The sequence below is a fragment of the Drosophila elegans genome, unplaced genomic scaffold (assembly GCF_018152505.1).
Source record: "Drosophila elegans isolate 14027-0461.03 unplaced genomic scaffold, ASM1815250v1 contig_814, whole genome shotgun sequence".
In the NCBI taxonomy this organism is placed as follows: domain Eukaryota; kingdom Metazoa; phylum Arthropoda; class Insecta; order Diptera; family Drosophilidae; genus Drosophila; species Drosophila elegans.
Window position 1 is genome coordinate 20,000,001 of NW_024546167.1, and position 22,069 is coordinate 20,022,069.

The window sequence follows — 22,069 nt, forward strand, 5'->3', positions numbered from 1 at the left end:
TACTACGCAGAACGGATCCAGCCGAACCCGCACAACGACTTCAACAGTATACCATTGGGCCTGTGGTGGGCCCTGGTCACCATGACCACGGTGGGCTACGGCGACATGGCCCCCAAAACCTACATCGGTATGTTCGTGGGCGCCCTCTGCGCCCTCGCCGGCGTACTAACCATCGCACTGCCAGTGCCCGTCATCGTCAGCAACTTCGCCATGTACTACTCGCACACGCAGGCCAGGGCCAAACTGCCAAAGAAGCGGAGACGAGTGCTTCCCGTCGAGCAGCCGCGACAGCCACGTCTGCCAGGTGGGTCCTACTCTTTAGTTAAAAACGATAAAAAAAATAAAAATATATATATTATTAGATCTGAGCAAATATTGTGAAAAGCTTATATAAAAATTTATTTAATTAAATATTTTAAATATTTTGGCCTATATCTGAGGTATTGAAAAGTTGCAATTTAAAAAATGTTGAACTGTTGTTACATGCATTTTGAACTATTGTGTATGAAAAATGCCTCGAAGAGATGAGTATTAAATTAAAACCACAACAGTATCAAAATAAAATTTGCGTGGCTTGAAAATAAAGGACAAGAATGCAGCCTCAGACTGTTCGGTATAGAAATGAAACTAAAAACTATAGGGGTTAAGTAATAATTTAAAATTTATACTTTAATACCTTCTGTAGATTATTTTCAAATAACACTTATTATATTTCGGAATTGTTTTCGTTGCTGTACTTATTTGATTTTACCCAGCCCTGCGCCAATTATAATTTTAAAATAAATCTTTTCAAATGTCCATAAACTTGCCTCACAAAGTATTGTAAAGTAAACAGAGATGGTAATTTTAAATAATTATAAAGGAAATAATTGAAATTATGTTAACTTTATTAACTAAAACACTATATTTTATTTATAGATTTAATTTAATATTTAAAAATCTTTATTTTCCAGGTGCCCCTGGCGGTGTGAGTGGCTGTGGCACCCCGGGCTCGGGTCCCCATTCCGGTCCCATGGGATCCGGCGGAACTGGACCACGTCGCATGAACAATAAAACCAAGGACCTGGTCAGCCCCAAGTCAGGTGAGTCCATTGTGTGTCCTCGATCGATTGACACCACACCGATTCCCACAATCCAAGCAAAATGCAAGCATCAAGCTAAATGCCACCAAAAAAACTATAAGCAAACCAATTATAACCGAGCTGCGCTTCAGAAAGGCACTGCCAAAATAAACCAAATATACCACTAAAAGTAAAAAAAAAAAAAAACGAGTAAACCAGCTAAAACCAAGTTCTTAACCTGTCTTTGAAAAGCTCGCACAGCTGCACCCTCAAAAGTACAAAAGTAATCGAGTTCAATGGATTAACTTTGCAAAAACACAACCCAGTAATAAATACTCGTTATCCCTTGTGCCGTCTCGCAGTTTCTCCTCTTTTTCCAAATGAATATTGATAGTAATTGATATTATTATATATACTAAGGCAAATGGTAAATGTTGCCAAGAAATACGAATACGAATCTATGACCCAAAAACGAGTCCTGAATCTTGGGTGCGCTTCTCCTTTTCGGCTATACTATATCCATTATATAACATGTCATTCGTCGTGTACGTGTATATATGTACCCTATGTAATTACCATGCATTTTTTAGGCTTCTTTATTCATATTCGATTTTGTTCATTTATTCGAGCTAAGCTTTCATTTCACGCAACTCATTCAAAAGGTTATACAATGGTGGATTCTGAAGTTTAAATTGAAGAGCGATTGAAATGAAAATGGAAAAATACATTAACCTTTTAAAGAAACTTACAGAACCAATAAATTTGTTTGCTTCAAAAAAAATTTATTAAATATAATAAACTGAGTACTTAAGTTTTTAAAGATTACACAATGTACTATTTAATAATAAATAGAGTAAGTGTTCACCAAAACTTAGTTCTAGTAGCTCCAAAAAAAATCTAGGAATCAAATTAACACATTAACCGAACGAAAAGCTTAAAAAGGTTATAAGTATTTCTCTATTTCTTATTCCAATCAATTTCTATAAAAATTCAAGTCATTACCACATTATATAATAAGCAGAGCTTTACTAATTTTCTCCATCCATCGAAGACATTCCTGTATATTCAAAGTCATCGCCCCACAATCAGTATAGGATTTACTTTTTCTCCATTGAGTCAGCAAAATACAAGAATATGTATCGTACCAATTTATATATACCCTTTCTTCAATGATTATGACACCCAGATACGAGACTCTATATATATATATATATAATATGTACCCATTTTAATATTTAATTTTTCATGTTGATATCTTTTTGCTCCAAGTACTTGCGTTTACTTATTTAATATTTAATTTAATTTTATTGATAAACCATCCAATCCAAACCCCAAAAATCTTGTGTAAATAGATGAATATACAACAATGATTGGCAAACCGCGTGATGGCAAAAAGAGCAGGCTGCTCTAAGTCATAGAACACAACAACAACAACAACATGAACCACGAAACAACAACAACAACAACAGAACCAGCTGAAGAACCAATAAACCCCCATATACCATTAACTTCCAAGCTAAAACTTGCAATGAGAGATGATCTTTTCCATATAAGAATTTGGCAAACTGATCTATGAGTAAACGAAGGAAAAGGACTGGATAAAAATCATAATTGGATATATATATATATATCGGATAAAACGGATCGTGGTACGTTGGATCGAAGCACAATTCTGGATGCCATTTAGCCATAGATATGCATATGATTACTATAATTACGGCGACATCTGCTACTGCTGTCTACTGTTACCACTACAACCTGCTATATAATCGTATATATAACTACAATATGTAATTTTCTACGTGTTTTCCTCTCTCTCTCTCTCTATATATTTCTCCACCTATCTTTATACATATATAATATTATATATTACATATATATCGTGTACGTGTTGTTCTTCAGTTCTGGCTCGTTCGTTTCTTCGTTACAAAGTGTATAAGATAGTGTATACCATATATATATCGTATCTTCTCTCTTCTCTGTGTGTGCGTGTGTAAATTTGTGGTTATTTTTTTTTAGTCTCAGTTGCCCCGAATCAGAGATACCCTTAGCTATAACATAAATTGATTAAAATACATGGAAAAAACGTTGTATTATCTTGAACTCTTGTATTTCAGATATGGCCTTCAGTTTCGACTAAGACAGAAAGATATTTTGTAATTTGTTAAGCCCGCTCAAGACACAAAAAAAAAAACAAGAAAAAACTCAGCAACAAAATCGAAAAGAAAAACGAAATCAAAAACGAAACCTCAGTTATATATACAAAATGTATATCGTTCATCTATCATGCTATCAGCTATCAGCTAACCAAAACTCGGACTCTGCTGGGCGGGTGTGTGTTGGTTAAGAAACCCTCTTATTATCTACCCCTATCAACCTCCAACTTTCTTGCTCTTACCCCCAAACTTAAAAAGTGTCAAATAGTTGAAAAACTTCGAAACTAGTTCGTAGCAATCAGAATCTCTAGAGCTCTAGAGCCACCTTCACAAATCCGATTTCCCAGCATTTGATTCTACAACAAAAACTCCCCCCATTCCCACCACTTTTAGCCCCTCTGCCTGAAGTCCAAGTGGAAATCTTTACCAAATAATGTATCTAATATAGCATGCTGCATGTGACCTGAACTTTGACCCCCAGTCTTAGAGTGTGATTAGTTGTCATAGTCTAGAAGTTGTCGATGTGTGTGTTGTTTGTCTTTGTGTTCGTGTTACACCTACCCTCCCCCCCAAAAAAAAAAACAAATCGTATATCGTAGTAACCAAGTGCACCCAGTAATTATCCAATCAGCAATTTTGACTAAGAACTTATGTATCTCCCACCTGCCATTATAAAATTCGAAGTTTACCGAATTTGGAATCTCCAGCTTGAACTAACCAACTTAATAAAAATAATATTTATTTCTCTCTCTCTCTTTCTTTCTCTGTTTTTCTCTTATTCTACCTGGACTACTTCCCCACTACTATAACTATCTATTGTTTCCGGCTATTGTAACTCCACCCCAACCACCACTACTTCCTATCCCAAAACTGATAATCCTTTCTGTGGCGGGGTTAAAACAAAAAAGTTGCTCAACTTTTCGCAGGTCCGCTGGGCGCTAGTATTGTGGCCATGAGCCCCAGGACAATGCTGGATCTGAATCCTGCCCTGGCGATGGGCAAACCCTCGTTTCAGCCCCGCATACCCACGCCCCTGGCAGCCACGCCCCCACCGCCACCCAGTTCTGGTGGGTTGGCAACATCTACAACTGCTGCTGGTGCCCCACCACCAGCCATATCAACACCACCGGCCAATGTGGTGGTGCCCAGCATTGCCGTCTCAACCACAGCGAGTGTGGGCAAGGATTCGGGCATCTCCACCACCACAACCACAAATGCGGCCCAGGAAACCAGCAAGAAGGCATTTCTCTAAAACAAAAATATGGGAAGGCAGCCAAGAGACTCAAGCCACCTGATATCTACACCCAGAATATACCCAAAAACCAAAATGACCTTAAGTGTATTGAAATTATCTACTTTTGTTAGGGAATAATGACCTAAAAAGTGTTAAACTAACCTGAAATTGGCTAAAATTGAAAACATTTTTATTCATACTCAAAATGCAGATAATCGACGATTTATGGCTAGTTTTTATAAACTATTATAGAATCATTTACTGTGAAATCTTCCAAAGTGATTTTAAAGGATGAAGCTTTCATTATCCTTTAAAAAGGTATTTTAAATTTCATTTTGTTTTTTTGCTTTTAAGCATTCCGATATATTAAAAGAAAAGGTTTGTTTTTGAGAAATTTACTACTACTATTTTGACTACTTTAGTACTACACAACTATTATTTTGACCGCAGCTGTATGTTTTTAGCGCCTTCTTAGTATATGTTTTCCAAAGTCTAGTCCATTCTGATACTTTCTAGGTCATTATTCCTAAAATGTGGTTAGTTTTGATACTTCTTAGGTCACTTTGATTTTTTTTCTGAGTGTACACACATGTTTCCCATATCCCCCCCAATAAGCAATATCCATTCGAATATCATAGCCTTCGCATACGTATTCGCTAAGGACGAGGAAGAAGTGTTTCAGAGTTGGCAATGGAATCACTTATCATTGATCATAGATCGTCCTTGTTTCGATCATATCACTTAACTGTTTTACAAAACCTAAATACTCATAATAACAAAATGAATATCATATATTCACAAATATCAAAATTTCAATTGTGATGCTATTTATTGTTAGAACTATTATTTGATTGTCAGAAGAGTAAGATTTAATAGTTAACTAAAAAGCTGACTTGTATTATAAATTAGTTTATTATTTGTAAACACTTAAACATATACATTGATGTCAAATCAGAGATGAGAAGACAAAGATCCAGCAATAAACCATTCTGAAAAGTACATAAGTTCAGAAACTACAGCTATATTATTTATATATTATATTAATTACTTTATTATATTATAACAACGATCCATCCATCTCGGATCGATTGAAATAAATAGACTCGCTACTTTTGTTCACCATATCACGACATACCTATCAATATCGAACCTAAACGTAACCTTAGCTAAATATAGATAATCCAATTGCTTGACGACAACATTTTACCATCGAGAGCTAACCAAGACAGAGAAAAGCAACGTTTTTAACCATACCAAGTGTTTTTACCGAATGCAAGCTTAATAACGATCCATTTTTTACATAAGCCATAGATATTGAAAATCGTCGAGGAGTGTATATAAAACCTAGAAGCTTTTTTAACTCGGTTTGCCAGTTCCTTATGCGTTGTGTAAAAAGACTCGTCTGCCCCAATTCTCGTGGGGCAGTTCGGTTTGAAAGCTTTATTTCGATATATTTGTAAACAAAATTAAAGAGGAGACTCCAAATCAAACTCGATTAGAGAAGCTTAACTAAACAGGAACCAAAGATAAAGTACATACTATATACTGTTTAAAATTCATTCAAGCCAGGCGCACGTGTTGACTTTAACTTTTTTCCAAACTAAAAATACGAAAGGTGCTGATTTTTGCCCAACGAAAGACGCAAAAGTTTTCCGGGTGAAACTTGAAGCCCAAGAAAAACAAACGAAATTTCCCAACTGTTGGCACATTTCGCTCATCACTCACTTACATGCTGGGATTACTCGGTAAGCTGGAAAAGAATTTATGCCAACCTGAAAAGTTGCCCCACATATCAACAGAACGAGTAACTTTAACCAAAATTTCAATTTCAACCAGTTAATATGCAAATTACTTCTATACCCTCCCACGAGTAAATTCAAAACAAACAAAGAATTCAGAAGCGGCAGGGAATTCCTTACAGTTCCGTTCAGTTAACTTGAATTTGTTGAAAAAGTTTACAAATTGCTGAGGGGTTAACCCCAAAAAACAAAACAAAAAAACAAAACTCACTGGTGTTCGCGTGGTTCAAAAAACAAACAGGTTTGCAAATTGTTTTCCCCGATTTTCCTTTGATTTCACTTGCGAAAGTCATTAGCTAATTCTCTTGTACATTTTGAATATACATACATATATATATCTCTCAGCAAGCATTTTGCCTACATATTTGTAAGAATAAACATGATAATTATTAAGAACAAACAAAGGAACAAAAACAAGCAAAATAATAGGAGGCAAAACTTAAGCAACAATAAGATCGAAGATGGGCAACAAATAAACGAAGTTTCAAAACATTTGTTAAGTTTTTACAATGAACAAAGCATTAATAATAACTAAATTAATATTAAATAATTGCAAGCTATAGGAAATGGATATAAACAATTGTTTATATCGTTTTCTTTTTCTCGCTATGATTTTGAAACCGTTTTGTAACTGTATAGTTAAGCAAATTGTATACTATTTGAACTAAACAAAACAAATTGTTCTCTCAATAATTCATGAAAAAAGAAAATTTAACTAAATAAATACATTTATATATATAATTGAACAAATATATATATATATATACTTATATATATGAATTTAAAAAGGTAAAGAAATGCAATAAAGAAATCTATTGAACACCAAAAATGAAATTCAAGAATTTTAATCGGGTTGTTGTGGAACTAAGCAAAGTTCACTGTAGTCTTAAGAAATATGTAAGACCCTCAGACTGGCAAAAAAAATATTGCTAATGCATATATATTTAAATTTGTTTGAGTTTTTCACTATCTGAATAATTTATTTTTTGATATAAATCATGTTAAACTTAAATATGTGTTAAAAAAAGAACCCACTTAAAATATACATTTTACCACATTAATTTGACTATTTTAATATTAAATCAAGCAAATTAACATGCATGGTATTTAACAAAATTAATAAAACCTGAAATAAGAAATAAGAAAATTTGAACTCAACAGCAATATATATTTTTTACTGTTTCTTTATGTATAAAAATAATGGTTAAATTTCTTTTCATCAAGAGCATTATTTAATATGTATTTATACCAATAACTTTTTTAGCAGGGAACATATATTGTTTATTATTTCATCTGTCTGCCAATATTTATTTGATTAAATTTAAAACAAAAGGATTGCTGTTCAGATTAAATTTCCAAAACTCGTTATCTGCCTGGCACATAAAATGTTCTTGTACACAAACACAACTCATGTCAAACATTTTGCCAAAGAACAGAGCCACGCAGTGCGGTTGGTCGCTCGTTTAATCAGGTTCCCCCTTGACCCCCTTTAAAAAAGGGGCTCTTTTGCCGGAAGCCACTGATATATAGTCGTCTTCATTCATCATAAGCGACTTTGGAAATGATGGCCACCAGCTCCTCTATGTTTTTTATGGATGCCAAGTGTCCTTATGGACTTACCCACATAAAAGTTCCTATTTTTGTTCTACAAACATCGATAGCCAAAATAAAAAATTACTTAGGTTGCCAAGAGTAATTGAATTCTCCTTTGATGTATATATTGTTATTTATTTATTTTTTTTTTGACAACTAAAATTCGGTATCTGCCTGGCAAATATAAGGTGATTTTACTTCACATCTCCTATCAAACATGTAGTTACTATAGAGAGTCACGCAGCGCTCATTGTCTTCTTCAGGGCTGGGATTATACTCATGCCAATTTATGTACGGGGCTTTCTTCCCGGAAGCCACGGACATATATTCGCCTTTATTGTCTCGATCATTGATGCCTAGCCAGTAGAACTTATAATCCTCAACCACATACATGAAGGCGAACCCTTCTTCCTCGTCCTTGATGGACGCTAAGTGTCCTCGTTTTTCCTGACAGGCGCGTTCAGCATCTGACCAACTTAACTCCACATTGTGCTCAATGATAAAATATCTTTTGCCAATTTTCTGGTATTCTGACAAGTCTGGCTTAGGCGTAAAGTCGAAGCTCCAATCGCCAACGTGAATATACAGATAGTACACAAGTGCTGCCCAAAAATACATTTTGATTTTGTGTTATTTTCAGAACAGTGAACGCGTATGGGACCAACTTTAAAAGACAACTAAATTTTGGGGCTCACTTGCCTGTGATTATATGTACCTTGGAACGCTTATCAATTAAATAGAATGCTTTACTTCCGCGCTCCCGACACGAGCTATTGCTATTGATCCTAGATAACCTTAATAATTGTACTTTATTTGTAAGAAACCTTCTGCTAAGATAGTTGGACTCGTTAAAAGATTTGATTTGAATGATAGAAGTTGAGTAAAAAATACCTAAATACAGCAACAAAAACAAATTCAAAATATATCACAAAATATTGAAGCATTTATATTGATCTTAGAAATAATAGCATGGGTTTTATTACAATGCTATCTATTTACTCACATTTAAAACTAAAAGTTTAGTTTAAATAGGTGTCTTGATCTTACTTGTAGATCATAACCTTGTACAATTTTTAATTCAAGAGCCATATACATTTATTACTGTTTCATTATTTATTTATTAAAACACACAATTACAACTCATGTCAAACATTTTGCCAAAGAACAGAGCCACGCAGTGCGGTTGGTCGCTCGTTTAATCAGGTTCCCCCTTGTCCCACTTTAAAAATGGGGCTCTTTTCCGGAAGCCACGGAAATATAGCCTTATTCATCATAATCGACTTTGGAAATGGTGGCCACCAGCTCCACTTTGTTTTTTATGGATGCCAAGTGTCCTTATGGGCTTACCCATATAAGACTTAAGATTTTTGTTCTACAAACATTGATAACGTAAATAAAAACGACAACAAAAATAATACTTTTTAATTATATTTTTTCTATCTATTGGAGGCTTACAATTTGATGTTTATATTTTCTACTAAAGTTAATGGTTGCAATGTATAACATTTTTGATTAATTAAATTGCCAAGTGTATTTTAATTAATCTTTGATATATATTTAACTGATCAGAACAAGTCAAATTGCTTGTGATTTTATTTTTGATAACTAAAATTCGGTATCTGCCTGGCAAATATAAGATGATTTTTCTTTACATCTGCTATCAATCATGAAGTGACCAAAGAGACGCACGCAGCGGTTAATGTCATCAGCAGGGTTGAGATTATACTTACTCCATTTTAAGTACGGGGCTTTCTTCCCGGAAGCCACTGACATATATTCGCCTTTATTGTCTCGATCGTTGATGCCTAGCCAGTAGAACTTATACTCCTCAACCATATACATGAGAGCGAACTCTTCTTCCACGTCCTTGATGGACGCTAAGTGTCCTCGTTTTTCCTGACAGGCGCGTTCAGCATCTGTCCAATTTAACTTCACATTGTGCTCAATGATAAAATATCTTGTGCCAATTTTCTGGTATTCTGACAAGTCTGGCTTAGGCGTAAAGTCGCAGTCGAAGTTCCAATCGCGTAGGTGAGTATACAGATAGTACACAAGTGCTGCCCAAACAATCATTTTAAATTTGTATTGTTTTCGAAACAGTAAACGCGTATGGAATCAGCTTTAGGAGGCAACTAAATTTTGGGGCTCACTTGCCTGTGTTTATATGTACCTCGGAACGCTTTTCAATTTAATAGAATGCTTTACTTCCGCGCTCCCGACACGAGCTTTTGCTATTGAACCTAGATAACCTTAATAGGTGTAATTTATTTGGAAAGATAGCTTTTGCTAAGATAGATTTGAAATGATAGAGGACGCTCTGCTGAGTAAAAAATACCTAAATACAGCAACAAAAACAAATTCGAAATATAACACAAAATATTGAAATATTTATTATCTTAGAAATAATAGCATGGGTTTTAATACAATGCTATCTATTTTTCACATTTAAAACTAAAAGTTTAGTTTAAATAGGTGTCTTGATTTTACTTGTAGATCATAACCTTACACAATTTTTAATTCAACAGCCATATATATTTTTTACTCTTTCATTATTTATTTATTAAAATGTTCATGTACACAATTAAAACTCATGTCAAACAATTTGCCAAAGAACAGAGCCACGCAGTGCGGTTGGTCGCTCGTTTAATCAGGTTCCCCCTTGACCCACTTAAAAATAGGGTCTCTTTTCCGAAAGCCACGGAAATATAGCCTTATTCATCATAATCGACTTTGGAAATGGTGACCACCAGCTCCACATTGTTGTTTATGGATGCCAAGTGTCCTTATGGACTTACCCATATAAGAGTTAAGATTTTTGTTCTACAAACATTGATAACGTAAATTAAAACGACAACAAAAATAATAGTTTTTAATTATATTTTTTCTATCTTTATATTTTATATGTTTTACTAAGGTTAATGGTTGGAATATATAACATGTTTGATTAAATAAATTGCCACGAGTATTTTGATTAATCTTTGATACATATTTAAGTGATGTGAACAAGTCAAATTGCTTGTGATTTTATTTTTGATAACTAAAATTCGGTATCTGCCTGGCAAATATAAGGTGATTTTAATTCACATCTGCCATCAGTCATGTCGTTATCAAAGAGCCACACGCAGCGCTCATTATCTGGAGCAGGGCTGGGATTATACTTCTTCAATTTTAAGTACGGGGCTTTCTTCCCGGAAGCCACTGACATATATTCGCCTTTATTGTCTCGATCGTTGATGCCTAGCCAGTAGAACTCATAATCCTTAATCACATACATGAAGGCGAACTTTTCTTCCTCGTCCTTGATGGACGCTAAGTGTCCTCGTTTTTCCTGACAGGCGCGTTCAGCATCTGTCCAATTTAACTCCACATTGCGCTCAATGATAAAATATCTTGTGCCAATTTTCTGGTATTCTGACAAGTCTGGCTTAGGCGTAAAGTCGAAGTCGAAGTTCCAACCGCCTACGTGAGTATACAGATAGTACACAAGTGCTGCCCAAAAATTCATTTTGATTTTGTGTTATTTTCAGAACAGTGAACGCGTATGGGACCAGCTTTAAAAGACAACTATATTTTGGGGCTCACTTGCCTGTGTTTATATGTGCCTTGGAACGCTTATCAATTAAATAGAATGCTTTACTTCCGCGCTCCCGACACGAGCTATTGCTATTGATATTAGACAACCTTAATAATTGTAATTTATTTGGAAAGATAGCTTCTGCTAAGATAGATGGAATCTCTAATAGATTTGATTTGAAATGATAGAAGACGCTCTGCTGAGTAAAAAATACCTAAATACAGCATATATTGAAGACTATCAAATGCTTTGCTATGTCTTTTTTATATGCAGCTCTGGCTGGCGTTTTGCGGACCACTTTACTGCCACTCTTAGCATTTGTTTCGATTTCATTACCTCAATTTGCTATTGCAATAACAGCTCGGACACTCAACAAAGCCGAAACCGAAACCGAATCCGAAAAAGCAGTAACGTTTTGGTCCCCTGAGGGCCTGACCTTCAACACTTGCTGGCATAGAGACCCATATAAACCCATATATGTATATACCATACCATCCGCTCACCTCTTTTTCTGCCCTTGGCGATGGTCCAATAAAGCGCTTCATTAACCAGAGACTTTTCGGGTGGGGTTAGGGTAACGAATAGGTTAAAGTGGGAGTTAAGCCGGCCCAGCCAACATCCCCAAAAGAAAAAGAGCAAAAATTCCAATGCCTAAACGTGGGGAATCCCCCCATCCTCGTCCTAAAACCAAAGCTATTTCGGACTGGCCTCAATCAACAGTTGGTTCCAAGGGGTTTTTAAGGTGGTTTGGCTTTTGGGTGACTTAAAATACGGGTTTGGGTATGATTTTGTGAAAGAGTCGCTCAGAATTGTTCTCTTTTTTTGGTATCCCTCTAGATTCTGTCTGGGTGAACTAATAATCCATGAAATTTCAATTACAACTCACAAATTATCACCCCCTCGCTCTATCTATATATCCCCTCTCTTTTTCTCACTATTTTTTTAGCCATCACCTTTCTCTCTCTCACTTTTTGCTAGCCATCTCTCGCTACACTGATAAACAAATGGAACAGTACAAATATATATGTGAATTTAAATTTAAAACAACATATACCAAAAAAAAAAATAAAAAAATCATTATATTTAATAAAAATCATAATGATTAAATATAAAAATATTGGTATTAATATTAAAAATATAAGGTTTAAAATGGGTTCGATTATGTTTTAATTATTTCAATATAAAACTAATTGTATAAATGTTACAAATATTAAACATTTTGGATTTAAAATGGGTCATCTTTTATTTTATTTTGTAAAATAAAAAACTGTTTGTAAAAATCTTTAAAATATTTGACTTAAAAAGGGGCCATCTTTGTTCAGTAAGCAATATATTTGTAGTGTATTATGGTGTAAATTTAATTAAATATTTCAGACATCAAAATCATTTCCGAGTATAGACAAATAAAGAACTGAAAAAATGTCACATTACCAAAATATTTAACTTGACTTACCACTTTTTTTGTTTATTAGTGTAGTGTAGTGTAAGTTGTAATCATTGAGAGCTTTTTGTAGTTGTGCTGGAAGAACTTGGTTACTATATGTTTTTGCCGACAATTTGCAGAGTTTTCCAGTTTACATTTCCAAAAGGAGGGGTTGGGGGAGAGTCTGGAAAAAGCTCTCTCTCTGTTTCTTTCCCTCTCTCTCTCTCCCTCTTCCTGTTCCTCCAACTATTTCTCTTTTGGTGAATTTCTTCAGAGTAACTTTCTCTCTTCGTGCGTAGTGCTCACCTATTTGGCTATTTTGCATGACTATTGCTCCGCAGAAGAAAGTCATATTTCTCTTGAAAAATTAAGAGACCAGAAAAGGTGTTGTTGTAATGTAGGGGGGGGCTGATGGTGCGGGTGGGAGTGATGGTGACTCTGCCGGTCTGGTCTCTTGAAATGTTTGGCAGCGGATCCAGTTGGATTTCGACTGCCCGACGAGCCAGTCTCTACCGCTTTTCTCTCTAACCGCGTCGGTCGGTCTTTTCTTTGTCCGCATCTGCTGCTCCGTTTTCCCAGTGTATCGCTGTGCCTCCAGTGAATCAAAAAAAAAAAAAAATTGTCAAAAAAATAAATGAAAGAAGGCAATACAAGCAATAAATAAAAACCAGCCAAGAAAACAGGCAACCGTGAAAATATAAATATAAATTCCTGGCATCAACTGTCAGCGACAGCGGCATTTTTCCAGCACAATGTTGTTTCTATTCGTACGGCGATTTTAGGTTCGTTTTTTTGGGTGCCACTTTTCCTATTTTGAATATTAAAAGCCAAGTGCGAGGACGGACATCAATAGCAATGACGCTGACAGTTTTCGCGACCCCTCCCCCACCCGTGATATCGCTTTTCCTCGGGTTTTCCTTTGCCAGCCAGCGATTAAGACCAGTCAAAGTTGTTGGCCGTTGCCTGGCTACGTTTACAAGCCAAGAGTCGAGAGATGGCATGCATTATACATAAGCTCTAGTGAGAGGTTTGCACCGAGAAAAACGTACCCAAAAATGTCCATCTCTTTGGCAGGTTTTCAATATAATATAGTTCACTGATTATTTATACATTATAGCGTTTGCAGGACATTACACTTCCCTAGGTTTAAGTGCCCTTCAATATGGCATGGTAGCTTTTCAATTTAAAATAGTTCACTGATATGGTAATTTATACATTTAAAGTATCTGTTAATTAATTAAAGCAATAGTAGGGAACCACAATTCAGTTTGTTACAGTGATATTTAATATTAAGCAATGAAATAAACAGATTTATTAGATTTATACTCTGTACTGATTTGATATTTTAATTTTATTCAAACCTTAACCTTTAATTCCAACCTTTTTTTCTATAAAATTCAAACCCTTTGCCCTCCAATTTTAGTAAACATATAACAAACCATCTAAAATTCGTTAAAATGAAATGAAAATCGTTTTTTTAAGACCATTTACATGTTATCCATTTTAACTAATGAAGTTTGACTTAAATAGTTAGCAGCGCTTTGAAAAAGAGATTACAACTATGCATATACAAATTTAAAATAAGTGTAATTTTTAATTTTTTTTCCGTGTGCGGAATTAAATGAAAAAGGTGTTCCGTGGGGTGTAAAAAAATGGTTGGAGTGGCATAGCGAAGCGGGAAAAGAGTAAAGTGCTATTGGCTGCTGGTCTCCAACTAGATTAACTGTGAGCCGAGCTTTTATTTTTTGAATCTTTATTATTAGCCGGGCAATCAGAGTCACTTCGCTGGAAATTGGACACTTCTGCTGCACACTCGTTGTGTATTAATGACAATTTCCCTGACAAATATTGAATCGATTGTAATGGTTTCTGGCAATGGTAATTGTAACTCGATGCGGTTAGTTAAGGGGTATCTGAATAACTGCGGTGGGTCCTGGTTTACCGGTTGATCAAGCGGAAATGTGAAACAGGTCGTACTCGGATTAGCCTATATTGATTGAGATAATGAATGGATTGAGGGTTGTGTATTCTCCGCAGAAAGAAAAATTGTATAGAAGAACCAAATATTTGTAGACTATACCCGTTATAGAAGAGAAATAAATCTTCTAGGAGTTGAATTGTTGAATTGTTTCTTGTGTAGTATAAAATGAAAATGTTGCTGGCAGGTGTTTTAATTTAACTTTCTTTCTCAACTAATCCAAACTTTAACAGTCAAATGCATACATAATTTTGCTCACTTTTAGCATAAAAAGTTTTGCACACTTGTACTTGTTTATTTATTAATGTGGTTGGGTAAATTCAAAGAAACATAGATGCTTGTATTATTTATACAAAACTAAAACTAAAAAACTTGGACGAAAGTTGGAAATTACATACACCCACTAAGTATTAATACACTTGTAAAATAGTAAATAAAAATTCTACTCTCTTTAATGAGAAACCAACTAAATCAAGTAAAGTGCAAAAAAAGAAGAACAATTTTAATATTTCTTTGTGCCTGTAAAACGTGTTTCAATTTGTTCGATGGTTAGTAATTGCAAAAAATATTTGAACAACAAAGGAAATTGTTGGTATTATATTTCGATCAAAAATGGCAAGCTAGATGCCCACAGTTTTCCAATTTTGGTCAACAATGAAAGCCAAAAACCGCTGAAAAGCCAGAGATTTCCCAGCTTTGCCAGTGAAATACCTAAAGGGATTACCATCGAAGTTTATCCAACACGGAGAGTGACAACCTGACAATTACGCGAAAAACTAAAACTAGAACCGCTGATACCGAATAAATGGCGTGGAAAACTTTAACTCCGCGTTGCAAAATCCCGTCGGAGTTGCTTGACTTTTCCGTGGCATACGTTTAGGCGAGCTCGCTGGGGGAAAACTGCGGTGAAAACTGCTGGGGAAAATTGCGGCCATGAATGACGCAAAATCAAGGTATCCAGCGGGTCGAGCCCAAACGTTTAGCGCAATTCTTTGGTTAATTTTTTATGTGATTACCCCAGCAGGCAGCTGGCAGGCGGCAGCCCGTAATTGCATTTTAATATTGATGATATATTGATGCCGCTATGGATGTGTGTGTTCACTTCACTTCACTTCACTTCATTTATGAAATTTACATATATTTCATTTAGTGACAGGCCACTTTTTCGGTTTTGATTAAAGCGATTCGCGGGTCACGAGCTCAGGCCTTCATTTGCATAGTTTGATTTTGCGATTTCAGCATTCGGCATTTTGCATTCCGTTGCTGAATGTTGACAATAGCCGACAGCTGCGAAAACAAGCGAAAGGTGAAGTGTTTGTCGAGAATCAATTGAACGGTTAAGTGCCAAAACACTTCACGCGAATTTTCCGCTTGCCCTCGCTTTACACTTTAAAATATAATATTTTAAAAGTTCTTTTTATTCTTTAAATCTAATAACTTTGCTTTGAATTAAATCTTACAAGCTTATGAGAAATTTAGGATTAAAGAGGCTAAGAATAGTGTTTCAGGGAATGGGTTTTTAAATGTTTTCATATTTTTTGTTTGCAAAAACTTTTACCTTTTTTTAACTCTTAATAAGTAATTTTCTTATTTCTTCAATTTAAAACAATGCTTTGGATTATACCTTCTAGTGTTTGAGAAATTTAGGATTTAAGAGGTGAACATTAGATTTTTTTTAACATTTTTCCCTTCGTACTTATTTTACCATTGTTTTAACACTTTTAATGCAAGTAAAGTCATCTAATTTATATTTAATTTAAAAATAATACTTGAATTTTCCTATAATTGTGTGTTTTTGTTTAATGAAGATTTTAAAAAAAGTCTATCAATAATACAATTCGGCCAGTGGATCTAAAAATGTATAATAAATCAAACAACATTTAAGTTAGCTTAAAAATAAAAAATATGATTATGTATTCTAGAGAATTGTCTTAGCTTTCTAAACCTTTTGGATTCTGGTTATGTATTTTTTTAGTGTGAGCTTTCCATTTCCATTTACAATATTAAATTTGTGTCGAAGGAGTCGTGACAGGACAGAACTCGTCCTGTTCTGTTCCATTTTCCTGCTGAACTGCGCACAAAATTTTCCACATCACCCCGCCCGCAGACAAATGCATTATTTTTGTTTTTCTCTTTGTTTTTCCCTCCACACGAATAACAAGTTCATTTCGTGTCCTGTAAACAATAGATTCCATCACAACAAAATTCGTATATGTCAATCGAAAGTATTTCATTTCATTTTTGTCTTGCTGATTCGCCTCAAAATTGTTTCAAATATTTTCGGGTTTGATTTTATTTTTTTTGGTGATAGAGGAGGATAGGTTGTGTAGAGAAACCTTTTTCCGTTTGTTTACAATTGGCTTAGCTCAGATTTGTCTATGGATTTCGATTACACTGAAATGGATATTTTGTGAGGCTGCATCAACAGGACATGGCAATTATTTATTGATTAGATAGACATTAGGATTTATCTTTCAGAAGGGCTGCCGCAAAAAAAAAACAAAAGGACCAAAAAGCGTATCAATATCCAGGGATTGACCTGAGTGTTGAGACATTGAAACATTGTTCTAGACCCACTGAAAGTCATCGAGTTGAGTGCCCCGACCTTTTAGCAGCAATTTCCAATTCGAAGCAATTTGCCAGTCGCCTTTCCTGGGAAAAGTTTTTAATTAAATGGGGAGTCATCGGCATAAAGTGTGGATAATTTGCATATTTCTGGAAAATTCACGAAACATTGAATAAGACTCTCGGCTAATTTAGTGACTTTAAAAGTTTTAAATTGTTAAGTGTATGCTAATGAAGACGCCGTCTGAAATTCTCCATACAACTCTACAGCTTTTTTCAGCTTTCAGCGAAATAACTTTTGATTTTCCCGCTTTCGGCTTGATTATGATTAATTTTGATGTTTAAGAAAATCGCTTTACGCGTTCAATTTCACACTGCATAAATATAGGGTTTCATTATTGATAGATACATAAAACACTAATACCTAAAGCTAATTAAGCGAGATGGAGGTAGAATCCTTAAAGATCTTTTGCATATTTTGGGATAATTTGGTGGATAAGTGATAGCAGAAATTAAGTGAGTTTCGAAAGTTTGTGATTGCTTACTGTATATTAATAGGGTGTTCAAATGCAAATACAAGGGAATTAAATAGGATTTTGTTAGTTTGTAAATGAAAGTCCTTTGATTTTATAGTTAATTGTTTGATTTGTTTACCTAGTTAATTTATGTTAATAATAAAGAAAGGAAATATTGACTTTTCCATTTTTTATAATTTTTTTTAAGTCATACCATTTATTACATGAAAGCAAATTGATACTACCTTTGTCCGTCTCTTTGCCTAAGCCTCTTTAAACTTTTTTATTTGCTCTTTTCAAAACAAGTTGTGAAAAATTCTTTGGCTTTCCACAAGTATTAATTTTCAACTTTCCTTAAAGTCCTTGGAAGGAAAGGATTCCCTGCAGTGTTTAAACCAATTAGTTTGAATAATTTGCTAGGGCTTGTATCATTTATAACCCGAAAACTTCTTAATCAAGCCGCACAAACCGCACAAGGGTTTCCCTGGTTTTCTCCCATTTCCATTTCCTATGATTTTCCCGTTCTTGCTTAATTGTCCCTTGGTGCGTTTTCTTCGCCCTGCGTTTTTGAGCTTTTTGCTTTTGTTTTCTGTTTTAGCCCTTCAAAATTTTGGGGGTCTTAATCCCGAGGAAAGTTTCGGGCTTGGGACTGTGAAGTGCATCTTATCTTAAGCACTACCCAAAACGCATTGACAGCCACTTGATGCTGCGTTTTATTTTCAGTTTGTACGCTGTGGCCATGGCAGTTTATGGCTTGCAAATCCTTTGTGATTTAGTAGAGTGTCACCCCCCGGAAATCCCTCTCAGCTGTCACATAAACCGATTAAACTTTGAGCAGCTTATGCATTTTGTATCTGTCAGCTATCTCGTATCTGGCAAATGTGCAGCTCTAAGCAGGCTCCGCCCCAAAACTCCTCATGGAAAACCCCCAAAATTATACATACAACCACACATCGTTGACCATAAACTGCAAATTGTAGCTGGTGGAACATTAATTGTACTATCAATATTATAATTATATCTGCCTCGAACTCAACATCACAGTTTATTACAAAAATTCGTGGCTTTCATTGTAACAAAAAGATCATAATTGCTTAAAGTTGACTTATACAAATATGATAAATGATGAGTTAATTACAAAGTTTTATAGTACAAAATTTTTTTGTGGCGTTCTTACATCAACAATACTTTTATTAAATTGAATAAATCTTGTATATCTGAATAAATGATAGCTCTTTATATGCGCAAAAACTATTAGCATATCTATTACAAATAAACTGAAAATGGTCTTCGACTGATGAATCCCAATTGGTTGCTAAATTTATGATCAATTCGAGTGACACTCGTATCAAAAAGTAATCTTGCTGAATGTTTATGCAATATGCATTGCTTTGATGGCTTCTTTTGCTGGGTATATTTGTAAAATTTCTCTTTTCCGCCTCACAGTACTGAAAAAAAACATGTACAACTTTTCCCTCCGATTAGTTTATTATTTCTCATTGCTCTTTGAAGCAACTCAACTCATTTCTTTTCCTTTTCTTGCTGCTGCTCAAGGAGCAGAATAATTTTAAAGTAGAATAATAAAATAATGGCTATTACACATTTAGAAAAGGGAACAAAAGCCGTGAAGAACGGGGAAGAAACTGAAACAAATGTAAAGAAATGCAAAGAAGTTGCTAATGTTAGAGCTTAAATGGAACTTCAGTGTGGAGAAAAGCCTTTGAAACGTTTTCCCTAAAAAGTACGAGTACTTGTGCAAAAACAAAGGGCTTATCCCGTAATTGAAAATTATTCATTTGAATGTGAGAAAAAGTACAAAGGCTTATTCCAACATATTGAATTTTTCAAAAAATTTTGCCATTTTAACCAATCTTTGGTATAATAAAATTAATAAATTACCCGTGCAATTGCTTTATTGGGTAAATATTTTTAAAAGAACATTTAAAACTTTCCCAATTCCTTTCTCGATCAGAGAGTAAAACCCACTTCGTTGTGTTATTAAAACTTTTTTCACTTTGTCTACAACAAAATTTCTTTGATTATTTTTCCTTGAGCCTGGGTGCCATTCGCTTAATTTATTATTCAATTAAAGCAGCAAAAATAAAGTAAACTTTAATCGTCGAGCAGGCATCAGCAAAAGGCCCCAAAAGACACTTACGTACAGGAACCCACACAGACAGAAGAACAAAATAGAAAAAATAAATATGGAAAATCGTGTGCCAAGAAAATTGCAGTCACATTTTCGTTGCTCCTTTTGTTTGAGTTTTTCCTCTCTGATTTTTCGTTGTTCATGCAAAAGTTGTTGCAGCTTTTTGCAATCGATTAAAAGTGCATGTCAAACTGTGCGTGTGCTGGATTTTTTTTAATGGGCTGCTAAAAACAACAAAATACCAGTGGGCTGGGGAAATAATAAAAATACAACAACAAGGATAAAAAAATAAGCTCGGTCGCATTAACATGAAAATGTGCGATGAAACAGCAGCAGCAGCAAGAACAAAAACAACAACTACAACGTGCAGAAAAGCCCAAATGAAAAGCCAAAAAAAAAATTTAAGTGCAGAAAACAAAAAAGAAAGAAAATACTATAGCAGATGAGAAGAAAAGCGAAAAAATATGACAAAATTTACGAGCATCGCTCGTTCCTCATATTTGTACATACCAGACTCTCTCGCTATGAGCCTTGTAAAGGGGAACCCCCTCTTCCTGGTGATACATGCTAAACAATAGCTTCCAGAATATTAGCATTGCTTTGGAACACAATGAATTAGTAATAAAAATGAAATACTATTTTTGCATAAATTCTAATTTAAATTAACACATATATATAAAATAAATTGTTCTTTCAATTGTAAAGACGATTGCTTGTGTTTATCTAAAAATTTATTTGGTCAAGATAGGGTTATTAATGGTCATATTTGTGTTATAATTTAATGGATGGTTATATTATTATGAATGTTTTGGTTTTCTGCGACATTTGTTAATTCTATATAAAGTTAGATCACAGATATAATAATTGTAATAGATATTTTTTTCAAATTTCCTTATGAATGATTTGATATGTTATGAAAACAATGGTCTATAGATTTATCCCCAAACAATTTTTTTTAGTTTACTCCTATTTTTGGATCCTTGGGTGTGTGTCCCCAACACCCTGTTCCACTTCTTGTTACCAACGCTTGGTGACGCTTCCTCGTGTGGCTTGTTTTTAGTGCTTTGGCACGTAATGGGGTCGTTCCACAAGCCCCTCCTTCTGCCCACCACCACCCACCACCCCCTGAGCCTCCTTCCTCACCCACCCCTTTTTACCCACAAACGCCTTTTGTGTGGCGGCTGTTGTTGTCGTTGTTTTTGTTGTTGTTGTTGTTTGCATGCCGCCTGGTTTTCTTTGGGACTCCTCCAAAAACTCATCGCTTGCCACTTGTGTGCCATATGACGATGATGAGATGAGCGCCAAGTTGAGTTGAGTTTAGCTGGGGCTGAGCTACCAGCCAAGCTCCACAAACTAACTGATATGGACGGGCTACAAAGCACTTGGAAAAACAAAAGCTCGCCGCAAATAGAGAATTTATATTCAGGGAAAAAGAAAAACTAATTAAAACAAAAAATGTTTTTTTTTACTAAATTATCTTGAATTTTGTCCAATGAAATAGTGATTTTAATGATGAATTATAAATTTGCATAAATAAAAAAGGTAATTTATATTCAAACAAATACCCTCCATTAAACCACATAAAAAACGTGTAGATTTATTAAGTTTACTAAATTTAATAACATAAAATATTTATGGTCTTGTTTATAAATTTATTGATTTATTTTAAGCCATAAACACTTTTTAAGATACAAAAAAAAAACACTTTGTGGAATATAATAGTTAATTTGGGACCATAAATTTAAAACTTTTTTAAGTTAAAAAGTTTATTTTTAAGAGTTGTTTAAATGAAAACAAATTATTCTTCTTACTTTTAAAAACAATATAAGGATTTTTGTATATAAGATTTTCAATTGGATTACAAAGGTTAGCTTTAAAATGTGTTTGTTTTAAATGGTGTTTTTACTTTTTACGTTCAAGTGCAAAAGTGAATTTTGGTTTTTAGAACTAACAGTACTTAACATTTTATGATATATATTTATGAAATTATTTTAAGTGCTTACAAGTTCACCCTTTATTTGG

General features: G+C 34.5%; 3 protein-coding genes across 9 annotated transcripts in view; 2 read left to right on the top strand and 1 right to left on the bottom strand.

Moving 5' to 3' along the window:
• Positions 1-6,958, top strand: part of LOC108134740 (potassium voltage-gated channel protein Shaw) — a 13,072-nt gene extending 6,114 nt beyond the window's left edge. Inside the window, exons 5-8 of one of the 7 annotated variants that reach the window (XR_001773839.2) lie at positions 1-304; positions 954-1,082; positions 2,414-2,710; positions 4,144-4,233. The exon at positions 1-304 is cut by the window's left edge and continues 300 nt beyond it. Coding sequence is in view for 5 of the 7 variants with exons in the window: in XM_017255166.2 (XP_017110655.1) it covers positions 1-304; positions 954-1,082; positions 4,126-4,469 (777 nt within the window). In the remaining 2 variants the exon portion in view is untranslated. Of the gene's footprint in view, positions 305-953; positions 1,083-2,413; positions 2,852-3,178; positions 3,217-4,125 lie in introns of those variants that run through there. The other 6 variants (XR_001773838.2, XM_017255166.2, XM_017255164.2 and 3 more) reach the window with 6 other exon arrangements.
• Positions 6,959-7,999: 1,041 nt separating this feature from the next.
• LOC108134675 lies at positions 8,000-11,348 on the bottom strand. Its single transcript, XM_017255073.1, has 3 exons — positions 10,928-11,348; positions 9,574-9,759; positions 8,000-8,445 (listed from the first exon to the last, which is right to left on the bottom strand). Exons 1-3 carry the CDS (start codon positions 11,346-11,348, stop codon positions 8,000-8,002), a joined length of 1,053 nt encoding a protein of 350 aa, XP_017110562.1.
• Positions 11,349-13,333: 1,985 nt separating this feature from the next.
• LOC108134747 overlaps positions 13,334-22,069 on the top strand; it is a 29,196-nt gene continuing 20,460 nt past the window's right edge. Inside the window, exon 1 of the mRNA XM_017255187.2 lies at positions 13,334-13,622. The gene's annotated coding sequence lies outside the window, so the exon portion shown is untranslated. The remainder of the gene's footprint in view (positions 13,623-22,069) is intronic.

Coding starts and splice junctions, on each gene's coding strand:
- LOC108134675 (XM_017255073.1), bottom strand. CDS start 11,348: ATGAATTTTTGGGCAGCACTTGTGTACTATCTGTATACTCACGTAGGC. Junction 9,760..10,927: donor CGACATGACTGATGGCAGAT/GTGAATTAAAAT, acceptor TAAATTGGACAG/ATGCTGAACGCGCCTGTCAG. Junction 8,446..9,573: donor AGCCCCGTACTTAAAATGGA/GTAAGTATAATC, acceptor ATTTTTGGGCAG/CACTTGTGTACTATCTGTAT.